Consider the following 24,746-nt stretch of genomic DNA (forward strand, 5'->3'; position numbering starts at 1 on the left):
AAAAGTTGGAAAAAGGGTTGATACACTTGTTTTTTTTTTCAATAGATACCCTTTGCTACGTACAGATGTACAGAGAGATTGACAAGGTCACTGATGTTTTGTTTTTTTGATATTTTCAATTTTTTTTTTTTTTCATTTTGTTGTAGTGTTTGGGTGAAATACTATTGATGTCTTCCATTTTAACGGACAAGAGGGACAACATTAGGGGTGGGGACCAAATTGACACACATTTTAAACATTGGGGATAAAATTGATCAAATGTTTAGATTGTAGATGAAATTGGTCACTTACGAATACTTTGGGGACCAAACGGTAAATAAGCCACCACACGCTAGTATATCCGACCCACCCCCACACAGCACGCAGACTACGCACAACACAACCGTCTTCCTTCCGAAAGTCAAAAAGTAGTCTTCTTAATTCCACAATAATAAGATATAAAATAGAGTTAAAAAAAAAGGGGCAAAAATAGCTCTCTTCACTCTCTTCTTCTACTTGTGCTTCCTCTGCACGTCCATACATATCGCCGCTTCCATCGTCGTTCGCTCCGCGCTCCGTCGTCGTCTTCCTAGGGTTCCTGCATCGGACGACGTCGTCGTTGCTTTATCGGCGATGGACAGCGTCATTGGACTCGTCAATCGCATTCAGAGGGCTTGTGCGCTCCTCGGTGACTACGGCGCCGATTACGCCTTGCCTACTCTCTGGGACTCTCTTCCCACCATCGTTGTCGTCGGCGGCCAGGTTCTCTCTCTCTACTTTTTTGCGTATATACAAACGTGCATGTGCGAACAGATACGTATCAACATGTATATATACATACACGTATATGTTTACACGAATTGCATGATTGTTTGTGTATACGTTTCGTGTTCTGTACATCGTGGTTAATTGTTAGGTCTGATTGCAATTTGTGTTTCTGGATTGTTACAAGTGCAGACGTGCATGGGTAAATATATCATGCAACCATCTCTAAAGTTGTTTGGTTGAGATTCGTGCGCTTATGGGCATGTGGAGTCGTAGTTGTTTTCGAATTTTTCTGTTTAAGTCTTCATGTGATTTCTAAATGTAGAGATGTGTGCATGTGCATCACCCAGGGCAGTCTCTCTACATCCTACATCCGCGCGTGCAGGGGTGGCTCTAGGATTTGAATTCAGCAGTGACAAAAACGAAAGAAATTTTTTTGTATACAAAGCTCTATAAGTAACAAACGCATTTATTTTAGCTGAAAATTTATTCGGCCTGATTTATTTTAATTTGTTGAGCTATGTTGTCTCCTTACTCACAAATATAAGTGACGTTTCATTTACTTGGCTAACGTATGAATGATTCAGTGCCGACAATATTTTACGAATGATTCACTGCCAACAATATTTTTTGAAATCATATTATGCGTAACGACTACAAAATTTTGGTCCATTTTGTGAGCTCAAGGGGTTCACTTGAACCCCCCCATAACACAGTGGAGCCGCTCCTGTGTGCGTGTTTGTGTGTGAAAGTAGATATACACAATGGAAAGATTAAAGATGTATGGACTCTCATTTACCTGTTTTTCGTGCGTGTATTTTGGTTAGTTTTGATTGTGAATCGTGGTTTTTTATACGTTTTGCAGAGCTCTGGGAAATCTTCAGTGTTGGAGGGTATTGTTGGGAGGGATTTTCTGCCAAGGGGATCAGGTAAATAGTTTCTAGAACCTACTTTTCGATTATTCTTTTTTGGGTTTTGCTGTATATTAATATATCGTGTTTGGTGTCTGGGAGAAGTTGGAAAAAACGATTTGAAGCCAGTCTTATGTTGTCCAGGTGGCTATGCTTCCCCGGAAATTTTGGTTTGGTTGTGTTTTTTATTTTATTTCTCTTGCATCAACTGCGACCTTTTCTCCATTCCTCTGGGTTATTGTCTTAAGGCTTGTAAAGACATTACCTGGAGGTTTCGAGATTTAGGTCCAGTTTATTTGTGTAAAATCAAAACATGGTTTTGAGTCTTTAGACTACAGTAACACGGGACCAGCTGTTGTATTTGAGGCTATAGAAAGATTTTAGTGGCAGTCTCATTGAGGTGTGATTTATTTACCTCAAAGAAATGTATTCTATTGAATATAGCAAGATGTGCCCAGATATCCTAGATTGAGTTGACCTGTTTCTTAACCGTAGAAGATCATATAAGCATTGATGTATTTTTTTTCCCTCAAAATTTTCTTAAATTTCTCCGATATCAGTTAGGAGTTGGGACGAAAAGCTTGCGTAATAATTTTTTTGTTGTACTTATTTTTCCTGTCTTGGATTACCTCGTGATTTTTTTTCCAGGAATTGTTACTAGGAGGCCTTTGGTGTTGCAGTTGTACAATACAGAGCAAGGACAAGAGGACTATGCCCAATTCCTCCACCAGGAGAACAAAAAATTCACAGACTTTTGTATGTGTGCTCTTGTGCAAATTTACTTTTGGTTTCACTGTTTGATGTTTTGGCAGACATTCCAATACAAGATGGCCTCCTGTTGATGGTTTATATATATCCAGAGAAAGGCTGCTTTCAGTTGTGCTTGTTATGTGTTTTCGTAACTAGTCTGTTGTCATTAGGATTTAAGGATGTGTACTTTCGTTTTCCCCTTCAGGCAATCACTTCTAAACCTCACATGAATGTACAACAACAACATAACAACATAACATAAACCTCACATGAATGTACAACAACAACATAACAACATAACATAAACCTCACATGAATGTACACAAAAAAGAAAAGAAAAGAAAAGAAAAGGAAGTACAAAAACAATATGCTTCCTGATATCCATGTGTTAATAGGCCATTTAAAATACTTATTACTTTCCAGTTTCCACCTTGGCTTGATTGCTGGTATTGTTTTGCTATCCATCTCTATCAACCTTACTTCGTGCATGTTGTATGTCTTGACAATATGTAGAGAATCAATATGTGGTTGCTTTCTGGTTGGTCTTGAAATGGAAGTGATCATATTGTTTCACATATATCGTCTTTGAATTTTTTATGCAGCCTTGGTACGAAAAGAAATTCAGGAGGAAACAGACAGAGTGACTGGGAGGACGAAACAGATTTCTCCTCTTCCTATTAATCTCAGCATATTCTCTCCCAACGGTATGCGTAATTTATTTTCATTCTGATCACGTAAAGTTTGTTAAACCGTGAATGTCCTTATTTCATCTGGCTAAGATAGAGAGGCATTGTCCGAGTTTGCAAAGCCTATCAGAGCTGTAGACCTCTTTTTTTTTACCAAATAGTTGGTCATTTTTGGACATATTTCTTTTAGGTCTACAGTTTCCAGTGAATGCTTATCTTTGCATTTTTCACCCCACCTCTTCTCTGATGATTTTTATTGAATATTTTTTTGGCAGTTGTCAATTTAACCTTGATAGATTTACCTGGTCTAACGAAGGTGGCTGTAGGTATGAGTTCCCCATTCCGCATTTATTTTGGTCATGCCTATGTTATACTTTTCTGAATTTTTTGACCTCCAATGAAAACTACAAATTGTTTCTAATTGGCAGAGGGACAGCCAGAGAGTATTGCTCAAGATATTGAGAACATGGTTCGCTCTTATGTAGAGAAGGTAATGTGCATCTGTATATGTGGATATGAAAACTAGAGGTAAATCATGGAATTCATTGCTTGCCTTCCTATGCTGTCTTTCTCAGCTGTAATACAATTGAGGGAGACCTCTAAGCATGTTTAAGAAAATGAAAGGGGAAGAATCAATGACGAATAAAATGGTAGCAGATAATATGGTTTTTGTGGTACTCAAGTCCTAAGGTTTCTTCTGCAAGCAATGCATAATGATACTAGGCAAAAATCTAGCAATTTGGAATATCATAGATCGCTATTGATAGGAAATTTTTTGCAATCCCTTTGCTTGAAATAAATGCTTAATAGTATAATTGATCGACTCTACCTGGGCTACAGTTTTTAGAATGCCAGTATCTATTTTTCTCTTTTGTATGCATGCCTGTTGCCATTCTTCATCAAGCATGCTTATGTCATGTAACCATTCATTCTTTTGCAATTATTTTAATTCTGATCTTGTGCTGAATAAAATAAACTTCTAAATATCTTGTTCGTGGTTGGCAGCCAAATTGCATTATCCTTGCTATAACTCCAGCCAATCAAGATATTGCAACATCTGATGCTATCAAGCTTGCTCGAGAAGTTGATCCAGCTGGTACTTCTGCACATTCTCTGTAATTTTGGTCCAATGCATTATTCCTAGTTTTGCCTTGCTGTACAATGCATGGGTAATTCGCAGGTGAAAGGACTTTTGGTGTTCTAACAAAGCTTGATTTGATGGACCGGGGAACTAATGCATTAGATGTAAGTTTCTTACCTCCGAATATGTTTTGCTGAAAAACTGCTGAAAACAGGAATATGGGGGGAGATCAACCAGTATTATAATTAGGAGGGTTGGTGTGCGCTTCTTGCCTTGTTCCCTGTTTTCAATAACATCAGAAAACTACATAATATGTTGGAAAGTGTTGTTTCTATGGGGACCTTGCTTGAGAGTTACCATACTAACAGGACTATGGAAGCTTGCTTGAGAGTTCCATACTAATAGGAGCTAGCTTGGTTGGACATTTTCTGAGGAGATATTCATATTTTGTTCCGAAGTACCCAGATAATCCTTTCTTTTCATGCATTGGTAACTTGGATGTTTGTGGAGCAACCTGTATATAACTTATTGTATTATCAGCAATGCGTTGATGCAAAATATTCGGTCTCTCTCTCATTTATCTTTTTCTTGGTACTTCCTCTCATATTTGGGTTGGTGTTATGTTGAAGGTTCTCGAGGGAAGATCTTACAGACTGCAGCACCCTTGGGTTGGAATCGTGAACCGCTCACAGGCTGACTTAAATAGAAATGTTGACATGCTTTCTGCAAGGTGTAGGGAGCGAGAGTTCTTTGCCACTAGTCTAGAATATGGACACATGGCCAGCAGAATGGGTTCAGAATATCTAGCAAAACTTCTCTCAGAGGTGCATTTTGTGCCCTATTTTCATTTTATATACCTGGAAGGTTGCCTGTTAATTTTATTTTTTTGTTTGGAAGTTGTATGATGGTTGTTTATCATCTTGAGTGAATTTGGTTTCAGCAACTAGAGTCTGTTATCAAGGCCCGTATACCAGGTATTATGTCTTTGGTTAACCAAAGCATTAACGAACTTGAAAGAGAGTTGGACCACCTTGGCAGGCCTGTTGCTATTGATGCAGGGGTACGCAGCTTATATCTATTTTTTTCCTTATCTATTTTTTTTTAAATTATTGTTTGGTTGACATTTAAATTCTTTTTTCTTTTTCGGATGGCCTTTCTTTTGTTTGCAGGCTCAGTTATACACCATCTTGGAGCTCTGCCGTGCATTTGATAGGATATTTAAGGAGCACCTTGATGGAGGGTAAGATATCTTTTTCTTCCCCATCTTTTCCAACCCAAACAAAATTCATGGCCACGAAAAAAGTCATTCACAATTTCTGAAGACGTGAACCCTTGGTTTCATATGCTGGGTGAAAGCATTTGAGTTGGCATTTTACATCCACTTCTATGTTCTTACTTCTTAGCTTCCAACTTGATGGAACTTTGAGCTCAAACCATTTCACATAAGAAGTATAGGGTTTTTGCAGTCACTTGAATAAGATGGTTCTTTTCAAAAGCAAGCACAATTGAACACAGACAAATGAATGGAGTTCTTGTTTATAATTGTTTCTCTTCTAATTGTGCTTATATTATTGTCAGGCGACCTGGTGGAGATAGGATTTATGGAGTTTTTGACTATCAACTCCCTGCTGCCCTAAGGAAGCTCCCGTTTGATCGTCATCTTTCATTGCAGAATGTAAGGAAAGTAGTGGCAGAAGCAGATGGATACCAACCTCATCTGATTGCACCTGAGCAAGGTTACCGACGCCTTATTGATGGGGCCCTGAATTATTTCAAAGGCCCAGCAGAAGCTTCAGTGGATGCTGTAAGATTATTTTATCTTCTTGTAACTACTGTAGTTTATGTTATGGGCTGCAGATGCGCTCCTTGTGAGCACAAGAGCACATTTCCTCTTGGAGGGCTAAGAAAATCTGTCTTTTGGCAATAGATTCCATTGAAACTGTTGTTTGGGAGAATAAGAAAAAGTGTACCGGGTGTTAATGAACCCTGACACAGCCACTATTATTTATATTATGAGATAAGTTATCACAAAACTTTACTAAGCGATTAATAGTATTGATTGGGAGAATATGAAATATTGAGAAGTGTATAGGGTGTTAATGAACCCTAACACAACCACTGTTATTTATTTTATGAGATAAGTTATTACAAAAATATACCAAGCGATGTGTGACAAAGTCTAATAGTATTCTAACATAGACCATTTCTCAATGGGAAAGGAAACTACTTGCAATGTGCAAACAGTTGGAAATACAATTATTCTATTTTCCAAATGTTTGAAGCATAATTTGATTTTGAGAATCACAATGGTGTTATTATTGTTGTTTTCTGCAACTTGTTGAATACTGATCACAAACTATGTAGGCCTTGGTATTTATGTGAATAATATGGCATATAATGTAGTCGAAAAAGCTGCAGCCTGAAGGCATATCTACATTTTCCCAGTAATATGAAATATTAATATTATATTTCATAATTTGCTGGATTCTCACAGTGGTTGAGCCTATTTGGTATTGTAGGTCCACTTCATTTTGAAGGAGCTTGTGAGGAAGTCAATTGGAGAAACTCAGGTTTGATGTCATGGAACATTCCTGGTTTTTCCATACCATAAATGTTTGGCCATATTTTAGTTACATTTTGATTTTGCAATGCAGGAATTGAAAAGTTTCCCAACTCTTCAAGCAGACATAGCAGCCGCCGCCAATGAATCATTGGAGAGGTTTCGCGATGACAGTAAAAAGACGGTGTTGCGAATGGTGGACATGGAGTCCTCGTACTTGACTGTTGATTTCTTCCGCAGACTCCCCCAGGAAGTGGAGAAAGGAGGGAGTCCAACTGCGTCCTCTGTGGACCGATACACAGAGGGGAACCTACGGAGGATAGGATCAAATGTGTCCGCTTACATATTGATGGTGTCTCAGATGCTCAGGAATACCATTCCGAAAGCTGTGGTGTATTGTCAAGTTCGGGGGGCCAAGCAGTCTTTACTTGACCACTTCTATGCACAAGCTGGGAAAAAAGAGGTATTTAACCATCACTTCTGAAAAACCATCCCAGCCTTTCTGATTATACGGGCCCACAGTATCATTTATTTCCAGAAATCCATTCTTTTGTCCCAATACGATCTCAGCTGCGCAATCGTGCCTCAATATATATATATGTGTATGGAGATTTTCACCATATCCTGTTGTGGGTGGAAGTGCATTAGGACACAAGCTCGCTGTTTGGTCGCAATTTTCAAAATCTCTTTTGTTGAGATATTATCACAACTGTCTGTAAACAAAAACACTTGCCTTCCTCATAGGTTTTCCTCTCTTAAGTGAAAGTGGGTTAGTTCTTCTACAAAAACTTTGCAAAAACTCTCAGCAAAAACTTTTTTTATATTTTCTAGAATACGAATATAGAAAACAGATTCAGAAAATTGCGACGTAACGGGACCAATAGAGTTTTTGGGTTGAAAGATAACTGTCCAAAAAATCACCAAAATAATCACTCCTCTCCTGCCCCCTCTACGCACATTGTTTATTGGACAATGATTCAATTAATGCTTCTTTTACCAATGATGATCATTTGGCGATTAAAGTTTTCACTGTTGGATAGGGCTGGCAGCTTGCACAGCTACTTGATGAAAATCCGGTGTTAATGGAGAGGAGGCAGCAGTGTGATAGGAGGCTCGAATTGTACAAGTCTGCAAGGGATGAAATTGATTCTGTGTTGTGGGCTTGATGAATATGAATGCACCAAGTAGGAGATCCCCATGTTCATAATAGCAGCGGTTTTGTGCTACCTTCTAGTAAAGATACACGACTATTTGGATTATTGAGCTTATGCTTCCCTTTTAGCTTTCAATCAATAATTTTCACATTTGGATGTTGATATACTATCACAAATAAATTTCTTCAAATTTTGGCTTGTTACGGCATGACATGATTATCAAAGGTGTGAAATGGGTGTATGATACAGTGACCTAAGAAGAGAAGGATATGAAATTAGACAAGACCGCTTTTAGACAATGGCCGTGCCTGGGTTAAGTTATCACAACATTTGAAGACTTAGGTCACAGTAGAAAGACTACAAAATATTCACATTCGGTATATACTTCCACTTTTCCATATGAACTGTGTCATAAATCTATTCACATCGAATACCAGTGTTTCATGCTCCGAAGTTGCGAGTTCTAAGTGAGTATCAACTAAAAGTATGAGACACATACTTATTTCATACTCCGAAGTTGCAAGTTCCCGTCATGAGTAAGACAGTCAACGTAATATAGTTAAAGGGTTCAATAACTTACTTCAGGAGAAATTTACTAGAATAAAACTTTTGAACTAAATAAACCTGAAACCTTAAGTTCTACATGGCATGGCAATTAACCCAAGGGGTTGGCCTAGTAGTTAAGGCTTTAGAAACCTCTATGTGTTATCGATTCTTATAGTATAGGGTCTCTCCATATAGGACTTTGCCCCGGCTTCAATTGGACTCTCTGCTTGGGATTGCTTCCCCAGTATTAGTGGAGTGCGTGTAAGCTAGGCCACATGGAATGACATTTTTTACCGGCAATAACAACCAGAAATATAAGCCTGCAATGTCATTTTATTAGGGTATGATTCTTTCCCAGACATTACATCCAGAGTTGCAATTGGTGATCATGCCAAAACTCAATTTTATGCCATCATCCACCAAACAATGACAAGAATTCACAAGTACTTATTCAGTATTTAGAAGGATGCAAGAGCTCCCTGACAACATTATTCTCCGAAGTAGATCTCGGATTGTGTGCCCTACATTCTACTCGGCTTATATCTACAATGAATGTTTTAAGTTGAAGCTGGTGCTGCCAGCCTATGAAGCTCTTCCAAGGCTGCCCACAATTTCGGGTCCTCGTAGTTCTTGATAAGAAACGTGGGCTTTGCTTCCATCAGCAAATGTTCAGGGTTCCTCGTGATCAATCCAACAACAGGCATCCCAGCCGCGACCCCAGCTTTAATTCCAGAAACAGAGTCCTAAAGAAGCAACAAATTACTATCAACTATAGTAAGAATGAATAAATGCAAGAAAATCAGGGTCTGAAAGAAGTCAAGAACCGGGCCACTTGGCTCAGACGGTTGTATAATGTGCTTTTCGGTTGAACATTTATGGAGAAAAAGTTGACACCCATTGTAATGTGTTGGATCAATTAGTGTAGACTGTAGAATGGTAGATATCAAACATATATTTAAAAAAGAAGAAAGAAATTGAACCTCAAACACAACAGTGTGATCCTTTGACACCTTGAGTATGTCTAGAGCCTTCAAGTAGGGATCTGGGAATGGTTTTGCATGCTCACAATCGTCCCCTAGAATAACAGCTTCAAAGAAATCGGAAAATCCGAGAGTTGAGATCATAAGTTCAGCATTTTCTTTAGGAGCATTAGTCACTGCAGCCCGTTTCAAACCATGATCTTCAACCCATTTCTTCAGTTTGTAAAGGCCTTGTATGGGCTTCAATTCTTCCTTTGCCAATCTGTTTCGTCCAGAAAATAAATTACTAAGCTGAGATATTTAGAAAATGGAAAATGGAAGAGAGTGGAATTTTACCTCCGGAACATATCTTCCTTATCAACGCAGAATTTTAGACCCTGTTCGAGATCATTAGGGAAGAGGAGCGCAGCAATGTCATCGTTATGCTTCCCAGCAATGTTCTCAACAAAAAATTGCTCACTAATAGGAACCCCACCATTGAAACCTATCTGTTAAAAACTCAAACCATTTGTCAAAAGATGAAGATGAATCCGTATCTCACTCCACCTGACAACTATAGAAAGTATTCAGTTGTTTTTACACAAAATAAAAAATAAAAAATTACGGTTTTAATGAGCGCTCATCATTGGTTTATCAATGTAATAACATTCACATAACCATCCTGCGGTTTAATGAGATGGCTCGAAATAACAGCATCATTAATGTTTTCCAAAAATAAAATGAAGGTAACTAAAACAATTTTTATCACTACCTCTTGAAGCATTTCACGGAAAGCAAGGTGGTGAATGGGGTCTGAATCACACAGAGTTCCATCAACGTCGAAAAGTACTGCCTCGAGAGGAGCAAGTCTAGCAAGAGAACAGGAACTGCTTATACAAAAACAAGACAATTATAGGTAAATCATTTCAAAATATTAAAGAATTCAACATTTGCCACGACTTTGTAGCTTACACATGTGACTGGCTAATCTGCCCCTCGGATCAGTACCAAAATTACAATAGGAGTGATTGATGGCTTTTCGAACCTGATTAGTTGGTGCATGAATGATGGAGTGTGTCACAACGAGAATAGTAATTCGAAAGGGAGTGCAAACTAGAGGTTGCAATTTTCTAGAGGTGGCAAATTGAACCCAAACCTATTAATAAACCCAAATCCACCTACTAGAAAATAGACCCAACACAGCCCATTTATTAGTTGGGTTAGAATGGGTCCAACCCATTTAACCCATTTATTAATTGCGTCTTAATTGGGTAAACTTAAATGACCCAATAAATCATGAACATAACCCTAAAAAAAAAACCTTCATCTAATGATCACATCGAAATCCCCGATCTCCTCCCTCACTCTCGACCTCTCTCGCCACTGAATTGGGATCTTCTTCTTCTTCTTCTTCTTCTCCCCTCTCTCTCTCTCTCTCTCTCTCTCTCTCATCTAGATCCGTGTTATGCAAAATAGCAGCAATAGAAATAGGGGCCCTAGAAAAATATAATCTCCTTCAAAAGCTTCGTAAATTAAGATGCAAATGCAGAAAAATTCGATATCGCAGTCATGGCATTGATGAGATCAGGCTTGAACACACCTATCAATCATTGGTCAGATACATAATATATATATATATAGACACACACACATTTAATTAATTGTTCATGTATAATGGGGGATTGGAGAAACCCAAGCTCAATTGTCTTATTTTGTGACCACTGGAGGTTTGCTCGACCGTCAACTTCAAGTTCCGAAATTAGTCGAGATGCGTGCAAGCTGATTCGGACATCAGATTATCAAATTAAAAAAAAAAAAAGCTCAATTATCTTATTTGCGCAATCTAGAACATCAAGACTTTATTTCAGAATTCTCCAAATCAAATAACATATAGGGATACTATGATAATTTTTGTGTACATGGGTATTTTAGTTGTTTAGATGTATAGGGGTAATATAGTCATTTCAATGTAGATAGGAATTTTAGTCCTTTTAAAATTTTAATATATATGTAATGGGATTAATGGGTTGTTTTTAAATAAATGGATCGGGTCGGGTATGAGTCATTGGGCTCATAGCTAATGGGTTCTAAATAGGTCAATAACTTATTAAAGACCCAACTCACATACAATTTATCCAATTTGGCCCAGACCAGTCCATTTGACACCCCTACAATTTTCTAAGACATGGTTATGATCTCCATTCTACCAGAGATACGCCTTATATGTTTGATGTAACTTTGCACAAATGTTCTATTTTGCCCACCATTTCAGTTGATACTCAACATTATAAGGAAGCCAAAATGAAGTGGACCATTTCCCTGATTTCGAACTTCATAGATTAAAATAGAGTCTTGATTTCACACATCATATTTTCAGGACTCAATTCCCAATACTGGTATGTCACTAAACATAATCGATGAAGATCGATGCAACCTGCCACTGGCATTATTGGGATGTGAAAGAGGTTTATATTCTTCTTGCTTTTCTTTTCTTTTTTTTATTAGTAAAATCACACACCAATATACAAAAAATCCATAAATGCACATGCTATTGGTTTGCCCGGGTATTAGGTGAGGTGCGTATAAGCTGGCTAGACACCGGTTCTAAAAGTCAAGTGTAAACGACAGGGAAAAATTCAAATTACACCGAAGTCCTAAACTATCATCCAACATGTCTCTGAACTTAACAATATTTCGATAACCCCGATGTCAACCGCTGTTAGAAAAATGAAGGAAATTATCAAGGAATACTGTGCGATTAAACACGAATTTCTATAAAGAAAGTGGCATTTTTTAATCCCTCTCGATCGACTTAATCACTTAAGCAAAATCAGACACAACAGAATCACAAATGTTTGTGTGTGTTCATACAAGAAACACCACAATTGATAAATAATTACTCGTCTTTGTTTTCCATGGGTATGACCAGATAAGAACCAAAAACTAAATAAACTCAGAAAAAGTTTCAATTTGGGTTCCATTGCGACATTACCCAATAATAAACCAAATAAACAAACACAACCCAGACCAATTATCTACCAATCTTGAAGAAACGTGCGATTGAAAAAGAAAAGAATCTTGATAGAAACATCTAAGCAAATTGACAATTTGTTCACCTGGTCACTGAGTTTTCACCGGAAGAAATTGTCATGATCTGACAATGGGTGGTCCACAACTTATCACAGATTGGGCTCTTAGAGCGAAAATTGTTTTGTGCGAAAAAAGGTGTTTGAGAGCTAATCGAAAAGAAGTGGTGATGCAGAAATATATATATATATATATATATATATATAGAGAGAGAGAGAGAGAGAGAGAGAGAGAGAGAGAGAGAGAGAGAATATTACAGGGAATCAAAGAAGAAAAATAAAGCGCGAGAGTTGCGTAGAGGTGCCTCTCACTGAAATGCCTTTCTAGTTATGTCTTTTCCTCTCTTGAGTAATTATTCTATTGACCTCCCCTGTATTTCACAAAATATATTCTCTTTAATGCCTCAATTGGGAAGTCTTCGTTTCGGTGTCGGGTTGGTATATCATACATGGTGTCCGTTAGCTTCCTCATCTTTTTTCAGTTGTCTTGTTGGTTTTTTTTACACATGCTTCAGTCAAGGAAAAAAAAAAAAGCAACTCAGAAAATTAAGACAAAATTTAAGGCTCTCTTTGGAACTCAAGGGAAAAAAAAAGGAAAATTAAAAAAATTTCTCTTCTATTGTTTGGTCGAAAGAAAAAGAGAGAAGAAAATAAAAATTTTAAGTTTAATAAATAGTAAAATTTCCCTCCCATTTTCCTTTATCTTTTCTTTTCTTTTCCATAGGTTCCAAACGAAGACTAAAAGTGTGAATGACAAGTAGAGATGGAACCCAATGGATTGTTTTGGTGATCTTGACATGTGACTCAGGGGTTTGCTCCTTCTTAACGTCCCACAACTTTTGGGACCACCTTATAAGAAATATTTTAGGGCCCACCTAGTCACATGTATGATTATAGTTAGTTGCCCACTTACATTATATGTAGTGGTGGTTTCGAAAGCTAATGGCTTTCTACTATCTCCATAAGTATTTTTCTATGATGGAAGAAAACTATAAGGTTTTCTAAAGAAAATGAAGGGTCCCTAACCTAACATCTATTTAAGCCTTTGACATCCATCACTCAAGGCACTCAAGTCATGCATAGGTTAGAAGACACTTAAATCTAGTACGTGTGTGTTCGGCGTTCAATTTGAACAACAATGGCTGGAGGTTAGTGCGATTCTAATTTCCGTTGCGCATACTGGTATGTGATTGGTTTATCTTACACACCTCACCCCCACGTGCAAACATGTGAAACGATTGTGGGAGGAGCCGTAGGTATTAGTCTGAGATGCACGCAAGCTGACTCGGGACATATCTTTCCTAGATTTGAAGCCCATGCATATATTCTAGAATGAGTTTAAGCATCTCGGAGACATGGACATGGATAATGCACTACTATTGTCTAATGAAAATGACGTGTTTGTTCTCTTGTATTTGAATTTTCATTTCAAACCAACAATTTTTAAGGTCACCTCACTCCTACGTGCAAGCGTGTGAAACAGTTGTGGAAGGAACCATAGGTAATGATTGAGATGAAATCCCGCTTTTCTACTTACCTTTCAAGTAATCACATGAAAAGTTTTGGATCTAGAGTCCCTAAGTAAGGGGAGTACTGTAACGACCCTGATTTTTGGTAAATAAAAATTTCGTTAAATATTTAAATTTTATCTTAAATACTTGGATTTGCTACTAAAAATTTCTTTTTAATTTTTATAATCCGTCATAATTAGATTTGAAACTTATAAAATTATATCTTTCACGCCGAGCAATCTAGTCATTTTCTAAAGACAAGTATGCTTGTAGAAGCACTCGTATTTTTTTTCTAGTGAGTTAAAATAAAATCTTTAAATTATATTTCTTGGCTAGAAATCCTACTTGGCAAGTAGAATTAGTTTCCAACCAATTCGTTAGAAAACCTTAATTACCGTTTCAATCTAGTTACAATTTCCTAATCCTAGATGGACCTTTTTGACAGTCTTTGAGCCTTTTGAACCTCCGAACCCTAATTGAACCATTAGACTATAGGAGTAATCATTTTATTCTTATGTTTAGTCATTTCACTTTACCTAGCATCATTACTTACCCTACCTATTGGATAATAAAGGCAAGGGAAAACTTTAACCTTTGGTCCATAAATGTTAGGGAAAATATTATCCCTTGGACAATAGATTTCCATGACTAGTCATATCAAATTATTACCAATATCCCTTTACCCCTTGGTCCATAATTGTTAGGGGAATTTTTGTCCCTTGGTTATTAGACCTTTGACTTGCCTAAAAGCATGACAAGACAAGTCATACAAAGAATCCCATCATTTTGCTTCCAAGGGAAGCAAGACTAGCTTTGCCATGCATGCACGCCTATGTTCTAGTCTTAAAATCCTAGACTTACTTTCCTAGATTTTCTTGGATGTATATAGATACAAGTGAGAGAGAGAGAGAGAAAGAGAGAGAGAGAGAGAGAGAGAGAGAGAGAGAGAAGAGGCCGGATGGAGAGAGTGGGGTGGAGTGTGTGCATGAGTTTTGATTACTTACACAAGCAACATTATAGCCTTAAGCCTATTTTTTTGACTACATGCCAACCCATTCTAGTCTTCCAAAGTACAAAGCTAGGCCATGATTATATTCTTTCTTGCAAGAAACCTCCCCATAGATTTGACAAGCCAAAAACCCTTCATGATTGTCTAGGATTTGGCTTAAAGAAGAAGTGACAAGTCATGGAAGGCATGGCATGATTAAAAGGCATGAGATGACAACTCAATGGAGCAAATCCATGGGAGAAAGGAGAGAAGGGGGGGGCCGGCCATAGAGGAGGGAGGAGGAGCTCAAGTCTTGCCTATAAATAGCAAGCCATTCCAAGCATTTCAACTCACACCTTCACTTCTTGCTCTCACTTCTCTCTAAAAACCATTTCTGTTTTTTCCAGGCAGCCTACTGCCCTTCGTAAATCCTCAGTTTTCCCCTGCTTAGGCTAGTTTTTAGAACCAACTCCCTTCGAGAAAGTTGTAGAGCACTTCGAAACCTTCAAGTTAGACCCAAGAACCATCCAAATCGGTGAAGAAACGACAAAGATATTGGCATCCGAAGTTCAGTAAAAATCTCGGATTTCTATTTCCAGACAGCATACTGTCTCTGCCTTTATCACCATTTTCTCCTACCTAAAATAGTTTCTAGGATCAACTTCCTTCACGAAAGTCGTAGAGCACTCCGAGAGCTTCAACTTCGACCCAAGAACGATCGTATTCGGCCAAATATTGACCAAGTTACTGCCATCCAAAGTTCGGTCCAGATTTGCAAGTTCACCGCCCGTAGAAAATCTTCCAACTAGCTTATTCGGCCCCGACTAGTTTCGGATCAAGGTAGATTAATCTCTACTCATTTTCCCTAGTATAACTTTAGTTATTTTTGTTTATGATAAGGCAAGTTAAAGTATTAGGAATAATTAGCAAGCCCGTTTTACAAAATCTTGAAATGACATTACGATCAAGGTAGATAAATCTCTACTCATTTTCCCTAGTATAACTTTAGTTATTTTGCTTATGATAAGGCAAGTTAAAGTATTAGGAATAAATAGCAAGCTCGTTTTACAAAATCTTGAAATGACATTACGATCATGTAGATTTTCTCTACTCACTTCCCTAAGTATACGTAGAACCCTAATCCAATAACTCTACGTATAGTATAAAATCTACGTTAGAGAGTAGCATGTTCTTGATTCAAAGTATCAATATCGTAGATAAGATTATCTATTGTTTGGTTTCAAGTAAATAAGCTTATCGTTTAAAATGCATGATTGTCAATAAGTTTATCTCACTAATGGAGGTATGAACATGTTGGATAAATGACTTTGTCTTAAATAAACATATGTTGTATTGAATTTCTCAAAAAGTAAGATATAACGATTTTCGAAAGATAAGATTTTAACGCTTGATTTGAAGTATTCATATTTTGATCTTTTCGAGCATGCTTAGCAATATAGAATTGGATGATCTTGTTAGATTACAATGAATGATTTATGGTTGCGTATGTGAAAAGTCCTACCGCGGAGTCTATGCATGAGAACGAGACACGGAAATCGAGAAAATAGAAACATGACACCTAGGGTGTGGTTAACAAGAAAAATGTGTTTCGAAGGAGGAAATATTTTTGAAACTACATAATGACCGATTTTGATGGCATTATGTGAGATGTGTGTGTGTGAATGTGTGCCAATGGGAACCCGGGACGGCGGAACCATTGTGAGGATACTCGGGAACCCGGAACGGCGGAACCGAGGTTGGGTGTGTGGCTTGGTTATCCGCGGAGAGGAGCCAATGCAAATGTGTGCCAATGGGAACCCGGGACGGCGGAACCATTGTGAGGATACTCGGGAACCTGGAACGGCGGAACCGAGGTTGGGTGTGTTAAAAACGGATTTTTGAAAATGTTGATTTGGTGATGAAAAGTGAAAATGGAGACACAGTCTACGATGAGTTGCATAGGAGAAACACAGAAAAAAAAAACATGGACACCAACGATACTTGAATAGTGAATGTGGATGTGTGATTGTTACTATTCGTCGTATATGATATACTGTTTGTAAGTTATGAGTTAGTGGGTAGGGTTTACTCTATTGAGCGTTGTAGCTCACGGTGTTGCCTTTTTGGTGACCCTGACATATTATATGGGTGGCGACGCCGGTATAATGTGTCAGATTTCTTAGATGAACAGGATAAGATGTACACCATGGAAGCTTTTGGAGCAGAGGAGCTTGCTAGGATGGAAGAGCAAGCAGAGTAGTATTAGGAACCCTAGTTTCCTTCCTTGTTGAATAAATGTACCTTTTCCTTATGATGTATTTATGATGTAATAATGAGCCAGACTCTCTTTATTATATAATAAATGCCTCATTTAACGTACCCAAAATTGGGGGCGTTACAAGTACCATCTTCTTTTTCTTGTAATAAAACTCATTAATTGAACAAAAATTTGCATGTGCTTGTGTCGCTACATAGTAGCGTCGCTTTTGTCAATAATCTTGATTAAAAGTTGTCTAAAGTGAGAATTCTCAATTTTAAGGACTTCGTGTAAACAAATCGAGGTTCAAGGGATTTTCAACAAAATTATTTGTGTTCACACATTTTCAATGGTTAGGATCTTTTATCCTCCCGGTACAATTAGAATTTTTTGTAACAATAATCATTAGTCGTAACTTTTTGGAATAGTGCTCACTAGTCGTAATACATTTGCATGCGCTTGCGTGACTAACATTGCAATCAATATCGTTATTTTGTCAGATATTGTTAATTTTGTATAAACGTTGTTAGCTACTATGTAAATTTACCTTAGTCAATAATCTCGATTAAATGTTGCCTTAGGCAAGAATTCACATATTCACAATCTTCAAGACTTAGAGTAAATAACTCGAGGTTTAAGGAGTTTGCAACAATATTATCGTGTTCACATATTTCCAACGGCCAAGTTTTTTGATTCTCCTAGTATAATTGAAAACTTTTGTAATATAACTCACTTAGTGGTAAAAAATTTTGCACGCACGCACCACTGTATTACAAGCGATATTGTTAACTCTACGTAAACATCGTTAGCTATCATATATATGTAGAGGTTTAAATGTTGTCCATGGTGAGAATACACAGTTTTGAGGACTGCGAGTAAATAACTCTAGCATTCAGGGGGCTTTCGACAATACTATTTTTTTTGGTTATGCATATTTTCAACGGTCAAGCTTTTTGATTCTCCAAGTAAAATGGGAACCAGACACTGTGCCACCACACTTGGCGGCTACTAGCCCCATTTTCGTCACGTTTTTTTTTTATGTTATAAGAATTTGTACTTAGGTGGAGTTCAAATCACATTTTTTTTCTACATTAATTACAAAAAGTGTGTGTATATATATATATATATATATATATATATATATATATATCTACCTAATAAAACACAATAGTGTGGGGACCACACAAACACAAGTTGAAAGAATTTCTGAAATTCATTTGATTCAATGGCTGATGTGTGCTCTCCAACTCTCTTAAAAAAACACCCACACTCTTACAAATATATTACAAAAATGCCATCAAATGATGGGTAGTGCCGTAGGCAAGGGTAAGTACTTGTGTGTATATATATATATATATATATATATATATATCGAAACGGTTCAAGGGACACCCTAAAAAAACATTTAAAAAAACACCCATAATCGTAATCTCATAGTTCCCGAATAAATTTTTATGATCTGAACCGTTCAATGTGTGTAGAATGTGATTTCAAGGGTGCCATCAATAAATTAACAAAAAAAATGACCGAAAAAAGCTTGATTTGAGCAGTTTTTATTTGAACCGTTCAATAAAAAACTGTTCGAAACTGTCCGGATCAAGCCCTTCACCGTCATTTCTTTTGCTGATTTCTCATAGATACCCTTAAAATCACATTCTGATCACATTGAGCGGCTCAGATCATCAAAATTTGATCGGGAACTATGAGGTGTTTTTTTGGGTGTCCCCGGAACTGCCCCGTGTGTGTGTATATATATATATATATTAATGTGATCAGAGTATAATTTTAAGGGTACTCGCGAAAAATCAGAAAAAAAAGACCGAAAATGGTTTGATCTGAGCAGTTTTTAGCTCAAGTTTGATAAACGGTTCAATTAAAAATTGCTCAAAACAAGCACTTTCCGGTCATATTTTTTTGCTAATTTTTCGGGCACCCTTAAAATCATATTCTGCACACATTGAAAAGTTAGGATCATAAACATTTGATCGGGAACTTCGAAATTGAGATTTGAAGTGTTTTTAGAGATTTTTTTTGGGTGTCTCTGAAACCGCCCCGTGTGTGTATATATATACACAAAAATCTTCAGGTAAGGACTTTATATGCGGACCTCCCCATTTCTCCCTTTTTCTGATAGGAATTCGATGATTCAAGCCACTCAATGTTATTAGAACGTGATTTTAAACGTACTCGTGAGAAATCATCAAAAAAATGACCAAAAATGGCTTGATTTGAGCAGTTTTTTTGAACCGTTTAATAAAAAACTGTTTGAAACTGTTCGGATGAAACCCTTTCTAGACATTTTTTTTGACGATTTCTCGAGAGACCCTTAAAATCACGTTCTGATCACATTAAGCGGCTCGAATCATCTAAATTCGATCGGGATCTATAAGGTCCTTATAAGGTGTATATATTATAAAATGGTAGAAGTTTCATTGTTAATCATACAAAATAATCGAAGACATAAAAAAGACAGTTATCACCCCCAAAAGGAGTAACCAAACAAGAGGCCTAGCTTTCCAAGTTTTAATGCCAGAACCTTACAACTCCGATCTTATGAACGGCCACGAAATGTACTCCGGTGAATCAACACCAGCACCAAAATCACTAACCAACACCGGAAACATTATTCACCAAAAGCCACCATCAGATCTTAGGAAACCAGAATCCGGGGTAAAGGTACCAGACTTGGGAAAACCTAGCCGAGGAAAAAAAAAGAGTAAACATGAGAAGCAACTCCGCAGAGGGAAAACTAAAAAACAATAAATAAATACACCGACTTCCCTTCTCTTCTATTTGGCCGGCGCTTCATCAATCCCAAAATATGTTTTTGCACTTCACTCTCTTAATGCACTCCAAATTATTATTTTTTATTGTGTTACATGTAATTTTAAACACTAAAGGACAAATTCTGGTGTGCATTTATAAAAAAGTAAAGTACAAAAATCATTACCCAAATAAAAGTATATATTGCTACTTCCTAGATCTGAGAAATAAATGAAATTGTTAAATTGTGTGTCTGCATATAACCGCCATTCAATTTGACGTGACCTAAAAATTAAGGTTATAATTTTATACTCCAGGGGATTTTTTCCACACATAGAAATGTGTCTTCTTGAATAGTGAAATTGCCTCTGATGTGAAGAGTTATGAGGTAGGAAAAAATGAACCACATCCAGAGCACACCAAAAGTCATGGAATTTGGGTGCGGATCTTTGTTCAAACGGAATCGAATTGGATCGGTTAGTCTGTAGTCTGACTTGATACGGACAATGTAATTCCAAAGACAGGCGTAGAATTTTAATGTTGCAGGCCAATAACGCAGAAAATTATAGCATAAAAGACGATATCAATTTATGTCCGAACAAACTGGAAAAAAAGCTATAAAACTTACTCCGATATTCAGTATATCTTAAAATAACATATTTTTTTCCCCATACTTGTTCTGCAAATTCCTATTACAAGCCATAAATTAGGTGAAGATAGGGATATCCTCTTTGTGTAACCACAACAGTGATGCCCCCAAAATAAAATGAAACTCCCTCATATATAGTCCTCATTCAAGTTAATGGATGCAATAAGCTACTCCAAACCAATAACAATTCCAAGTAATCCTGTAATTCGATATGATAAATGTTTCAACCTTCAGTTGTTGCCATACCTGCCTTTCTATCAAGCTCTTCCAGAGCAGCCCACAACTTTGGATCTTCAAAATCCTTGATGAGAAATGCAGTCTTTGCTTCCATTAGCAAATGCTCCGGACTTCCTGTTGTTAAACCAACCACCGGCATCCCAGCTGCCACCACAGCTTTAATTCCAGAAACAGAATCCTCAGAAATCAAAAGCCCCAAAAACAAAATTTTATTACTGGCAAGACTAGAAATGCATAACAGAAACAGAAGTGTCTGAAAAGTCAAACCTCAAATACGAAAGTGTGATCCTTCGACACGTTGAGTAGTTCGAGTGTCTTCAAGTAAGGGTCCGGATGTGGTTTTCCATGCTCACATTCATTCCCAGGAACAACATATTCAAAGAATTCGGAGAGCCCCAGAGCTGAGATCATCAACTCAGCATTTTCTTTAGGAGTATTAGTGACAGCAGTCCGTTTCAGACCACGAGCTTCTACCCATTTCTTTAATTTGTAAAGGCCGTTTACAGGCTTCAATTTATCCTTTGCCAATCTGCTTTCTCCATGTAATAAGTTACAAGGAGGGAGCTTGAAGAATTCATGGGGGAGAAAAGAGAAATTTACCTCCGAAACATGGCTTCTTTCTCAGCGGTGAATTTTAACCCTCGTTGGTGATCATGGGGGAAGAAGAATGTAACCATGTCTTCATTATGCTTCCCCGAAATAAATTCAGCATAGAATTCCTCCGTAATGGGAACCCCACTGTTGAAATCTATCTGTTAAACACTGGAGTATTTGATAACATCAGAAACAATTTTTTCATGGCATTTTACCCAACTTCCAATAAAGCCTGCGTTTGGATTTTGGCTTTGAGGAACGAACTGTGTAACAGTGGTTAGGTCAATATAGTTGAATTCCTCACCTTTACTTTTTCCTTCACAAAACCAATATCCATACACAACCTATGTGAAAGGTTCCTCATTTAAAACACAAATAAGAATCATTTTTCATTCAGATACATCAATATAAATATGTTGCTCCTTTAATCATGCCATGTCCTGCCGCAAATTCGATTGGAAAGCACAATTTGTTTCCAAGGAGGAAAAAGAAAAAGTATTCTTACCTCTGGAAGCATTTCCCAGTAAGCTTGGTAGTGAATGGGATCCGAATCACATAGTGTTCCATCAACGTCAAATAATATTGCTTCAAGAGGAGCAAGTCTGGAGAGACGAGATGTGCTGCTTGCACAATCAAGGAGATAATAAGTCAACATTCACAAAAATCAAGAATCAGAAAACTTTCTGGGACTTTTGGCAACTCATGTGAACTGCCCCTCGGTCCATCGGATTGCGCAACCAAACTGAAAAGGGACAGATCGATGGCTTTACAATATTACCAGAGCAGTTGGTAGTTGTTTACTCGAACAAACTGGTGTTTAGTACTAATCATGGAGAATGGCACATTGGGAATCCCGACTTAATCTATGAAAAAGATGGCAAAAAGGAGGCTCCTGATTAGCTCAGAATCTCAGATGAACAAATTAGCTAGTGCATTGTGCTTTTTGCTTGATCTCATCGAACTAAATACTACATCTTACAAATATTCTAGTTCATAACCATTTAGCAGGAAATCTAAAGTGGAAAAAGAAAAAATTCCTCTTCCAAAACCTGATCAAACTATCGAATTTTAAGCAACCACTACAAGTCATCAAGAAAAACCAAAGGGTTAAATACTTATATCCAATCAGCAATTAGCACCATCAAGATCCTACACCAATTAAGAGGCCTTTCAAAATAGTAAACAGTAACAAAATAGTTCCTAATCTAAAGAAACCAAATGAACTGAGCAAACACTCCGCAGAAAATATACGCACAAAGTACGCCACCAAGTCAATTATTTAGGAAATATAAGTATCAACAGTTTTTTCTTCTGAACAAATCAGCTAGCTCGTTCACTTGTGAATCTGTTTATTCCAACAACAATTCCCATGAAATGTCAAGACTACGGAACAAACTATAGAGTGGGATATAGATCCATGTAGTGGCTCCGGAACTGGGGCTCGGACAGCCCACCAAGCCACATTGCACTGAGCGAGCACGAGGATGCCTATCTGCCATTCTATATGAGGATCTGGAGACCACAGCGCCACCCTTGGAATGTCGCTCGGTAAGGGGAGTCCGGCTGGGGCTCTGTCGCTGCCTAAGCGCGCGGAGTATTCCCGACCCCGATGCCGCCTGAAGAAATACGGTTACGCCGGGAGGGCCCCATGCGGTTACGCCACAAGAGTAATCATTGGGGTCTGACCTGACCATGTGCTCCGTAACCGCCTTATCCCATTTGTCACATATGACGTCACCCGAGGCGGTTACCCGAGTGTACCCTCCATACACTAGCTTGGAGGCCAAGCAAAGCAAAGTCTATAAATACGAAGGGATTCTAACCTAGAGAGGTATACCATTCTCCCCTAAACCTAGACCTATACACTTCTCCCTACATCTAACTTGATCGTCGGAGGGTCACTGGGCTACCATAGCTCTAGTGACACTCTGCAGGTCAGGCGGCGGGCGCGCGGAGGAAGGAACTGGAACCGACCCGCAGTCAAGATCCCGATAAATCGAACCCCTACAATCCCATGGACGGATGTGTGCAAAACTACATATAAAACAAAAAAACATTTCCACAAACAATGGGAATTCGTACTGAAAAAAAACCCGGATGTAAAATTTCTGCATGGTACAAGCACACCAAAAATAAAAGCAGTGCAAATAAATCAGGACGTTTCTGAAGACGGTCTTAGCAATTAATTGGAAATTGGAATGCTCAGAATTCATAGCATGCATATAATACTTACAAAAAACCCCAGATTTCATTTCAAGCAGAGGTAATGCTTTTATCATTTCATATGGGTTCTGCTTACAAAAACCCATATGAAATGATCCAAGCATTACAAAAACCCAGATTTCATTTCAAGCAGAGGTGATTTCATTTCACAGCAAAATTTTGTCACAGTAGAGCTCTTCCAGTCTTCCTCTCATATGGGCAGATCAGATCCTATCTTTTGTGAAACAGACCATATACGTATCAAACAACAGAACATAACACCTCAGGCTTAACAAGATATAGGGTTAGGATAATAATCACCTGTCTGCTGAGTTCTCACCCGACGAAAGTGTCATTGTACAATGGTACTGAACTATTTTAACAAAGGGTTCTAATCTCAATCAGAAAATTTTACTTATAGACACGAAATCGGATTCTTCTATAAAAGAACACGAGAAAAGCAATAGGAATTGGTAAGTTGTGAAAACCGAGGGAAAGAGAGAGAGGGGGCAAGACCTTCGCTTGGTGTGGACACGAGTGGTTGGAAACTCGGCACGAGTGGTTGAACAATGCCTAAGTTCAATTATGCATAACTCTCCATCGGAGTTAAACATACTTCTAATATTTTTTACATGTAGTGGGCAATTAGTTGCGTTCCCACTTCCCGGTATAGGAATGGTGGGATGTAACAAAACATTAATTGACGGATACTGTACCAAAACTACCATTTTCGGAGTATAAAAATTAGAAAAATGAGGGAAGGAAAGAGAGGGAGAGAGACCGTGGAGAAAGAATCTTTGCAGGGAATCAGCAATGGAAATAATCCCCAAGAGATCAGGAGAGTTGTCTCCTCTCCAGATGCTGTGTTTAATGTCCTCGACACTATACCCCCTGAAGTATTGAGTAATTTTGATCAAACCCCTTACATCATGTTTGGCCCATAATAAAAGGAAAAACAAAAAATGTCAACGGAAGAAAAGAAAAGAAAAAAAAGGCTTTTTCTCTCTGCCCCCATTCTTTACCATTGAGATAATGATTGTTAGATGTCCATATTCAAATGTACTTCCA

The 24,746-nt window shown here is 37.8% G+C and overlaps 3 protein-coding genes across 4 annotated transcripts; 1 reads left to right on the forward strand and 2 right to left on the reverse strand.

The window, feature by feature from the left end:
• The first annotated feature begins 375 nt into the window (after positions 1-375).
• Positions 376-8,076, forward strand: LOC131307599 (phragmoplastin DRP1E-like). The gene is made up of 15 exons (XM_058334212.1): positions 376-741; positions 1,610-1,673; positions 2,304-2,411; positions 3,008-3,109; positions 3,367-3,417; positions 3,520-3,581; positions 4,097-4,187; positions 4,272-4,336; positions 4,802-4,996; positions 5,113-5,232; positions 5,342-5,412; positions 5,751-5,976; positions 6,692-6,742; positions 6,827-7,195; positions 7,773-8,076. Exons 1-15 carry the CDS (start codon positions 613-615, stop codon positions 7,896-7,898), a joined length of 1,830 nt encoding a protein of 609 aa, XP_058190195.1. The 5' UTR covers positions 376-612; the 3' UTR covers positions 7,899-8,076.
• A 671-nt stretch (positions 8,077-8,747) lies between these two features.
• Positions 8,748-12,652, reverse strand: LOC131307608 (haloacid dehalogenase-like hydrolase domain-containing protein Sgpp). Its single transcript, XM_058334230.1, has 5 exons — positions 12,508-12,652; positions 10,164-10,278; positions 9,749-9,900; positions 9,413-9,674; positions 8,748-9,175 (listed from the first exon to the last, which is right to left on the reverse strand). Exons 1-5 carry the CDS (start codon positions 12,540-12,542, stop codon positions 8,990-8,992), a joined length of 750 nt encoding a protein of 249 aa, XP_058190213.1. The 5' UTR covers positions 12,543-12,652; the 3' UTR covers positions 8,748-8,989.
• A 6,972-nt stretch (positions 12,653-19,624) lies between these two features.
• On the reverse strand, positions 19,625-24,501 carry LOC131307605 (haloacid dehalogenase-like hydrolase domain-containing protein Sgpp). Of its 2 annotated transcripts, none has more exons than XM_058334226.1 (6): positions 24,195-24,501; positions 21,982-22,096; positions 21,483-21,634; positions 21,150-21,411; positions 20,892-21,060; positions 19,625-19,928 (listed from the first exon to the last, which is right to left on the reverse strand). In XM_058334226.1, the coding sequence occupies exons 1-6, from the start codon at positions 24,404-24,406 to the stop codon at positions 19,861-19,863; spliced, it is 978 nt and encodes a 325-aa protein (XP_058190209.1). In that variant the 5' UTR covers positions 24,407-24,501; the 3' UTR covers positions 19,625-19,860. The 2 variants fall into 2 exon arrangements, with proteins under 2 accessions (XP_058190209.1, XP_058190210.1); XM_058334227.1 differs by having other exon boundaries at positions 24,000-24,250.
• Positions 24,502-24,746: the final 245 nt, after the last annotated feature.

Source organism: Rhododendron vialii, chromosome 11a, assembly GCF_030253575.1.
Source record: "Rhododendron vialii isolate Sample 1 chromosome 11a, ASM3025357v1".
NCBI classification, from domain to species: domain Eukaryota; kingdom Viridiplantae; phylum Streptophyta; class Magnoliopsida; order Ericales; family Ericaceae; genus Rhododendron; species Rhododendron vialii.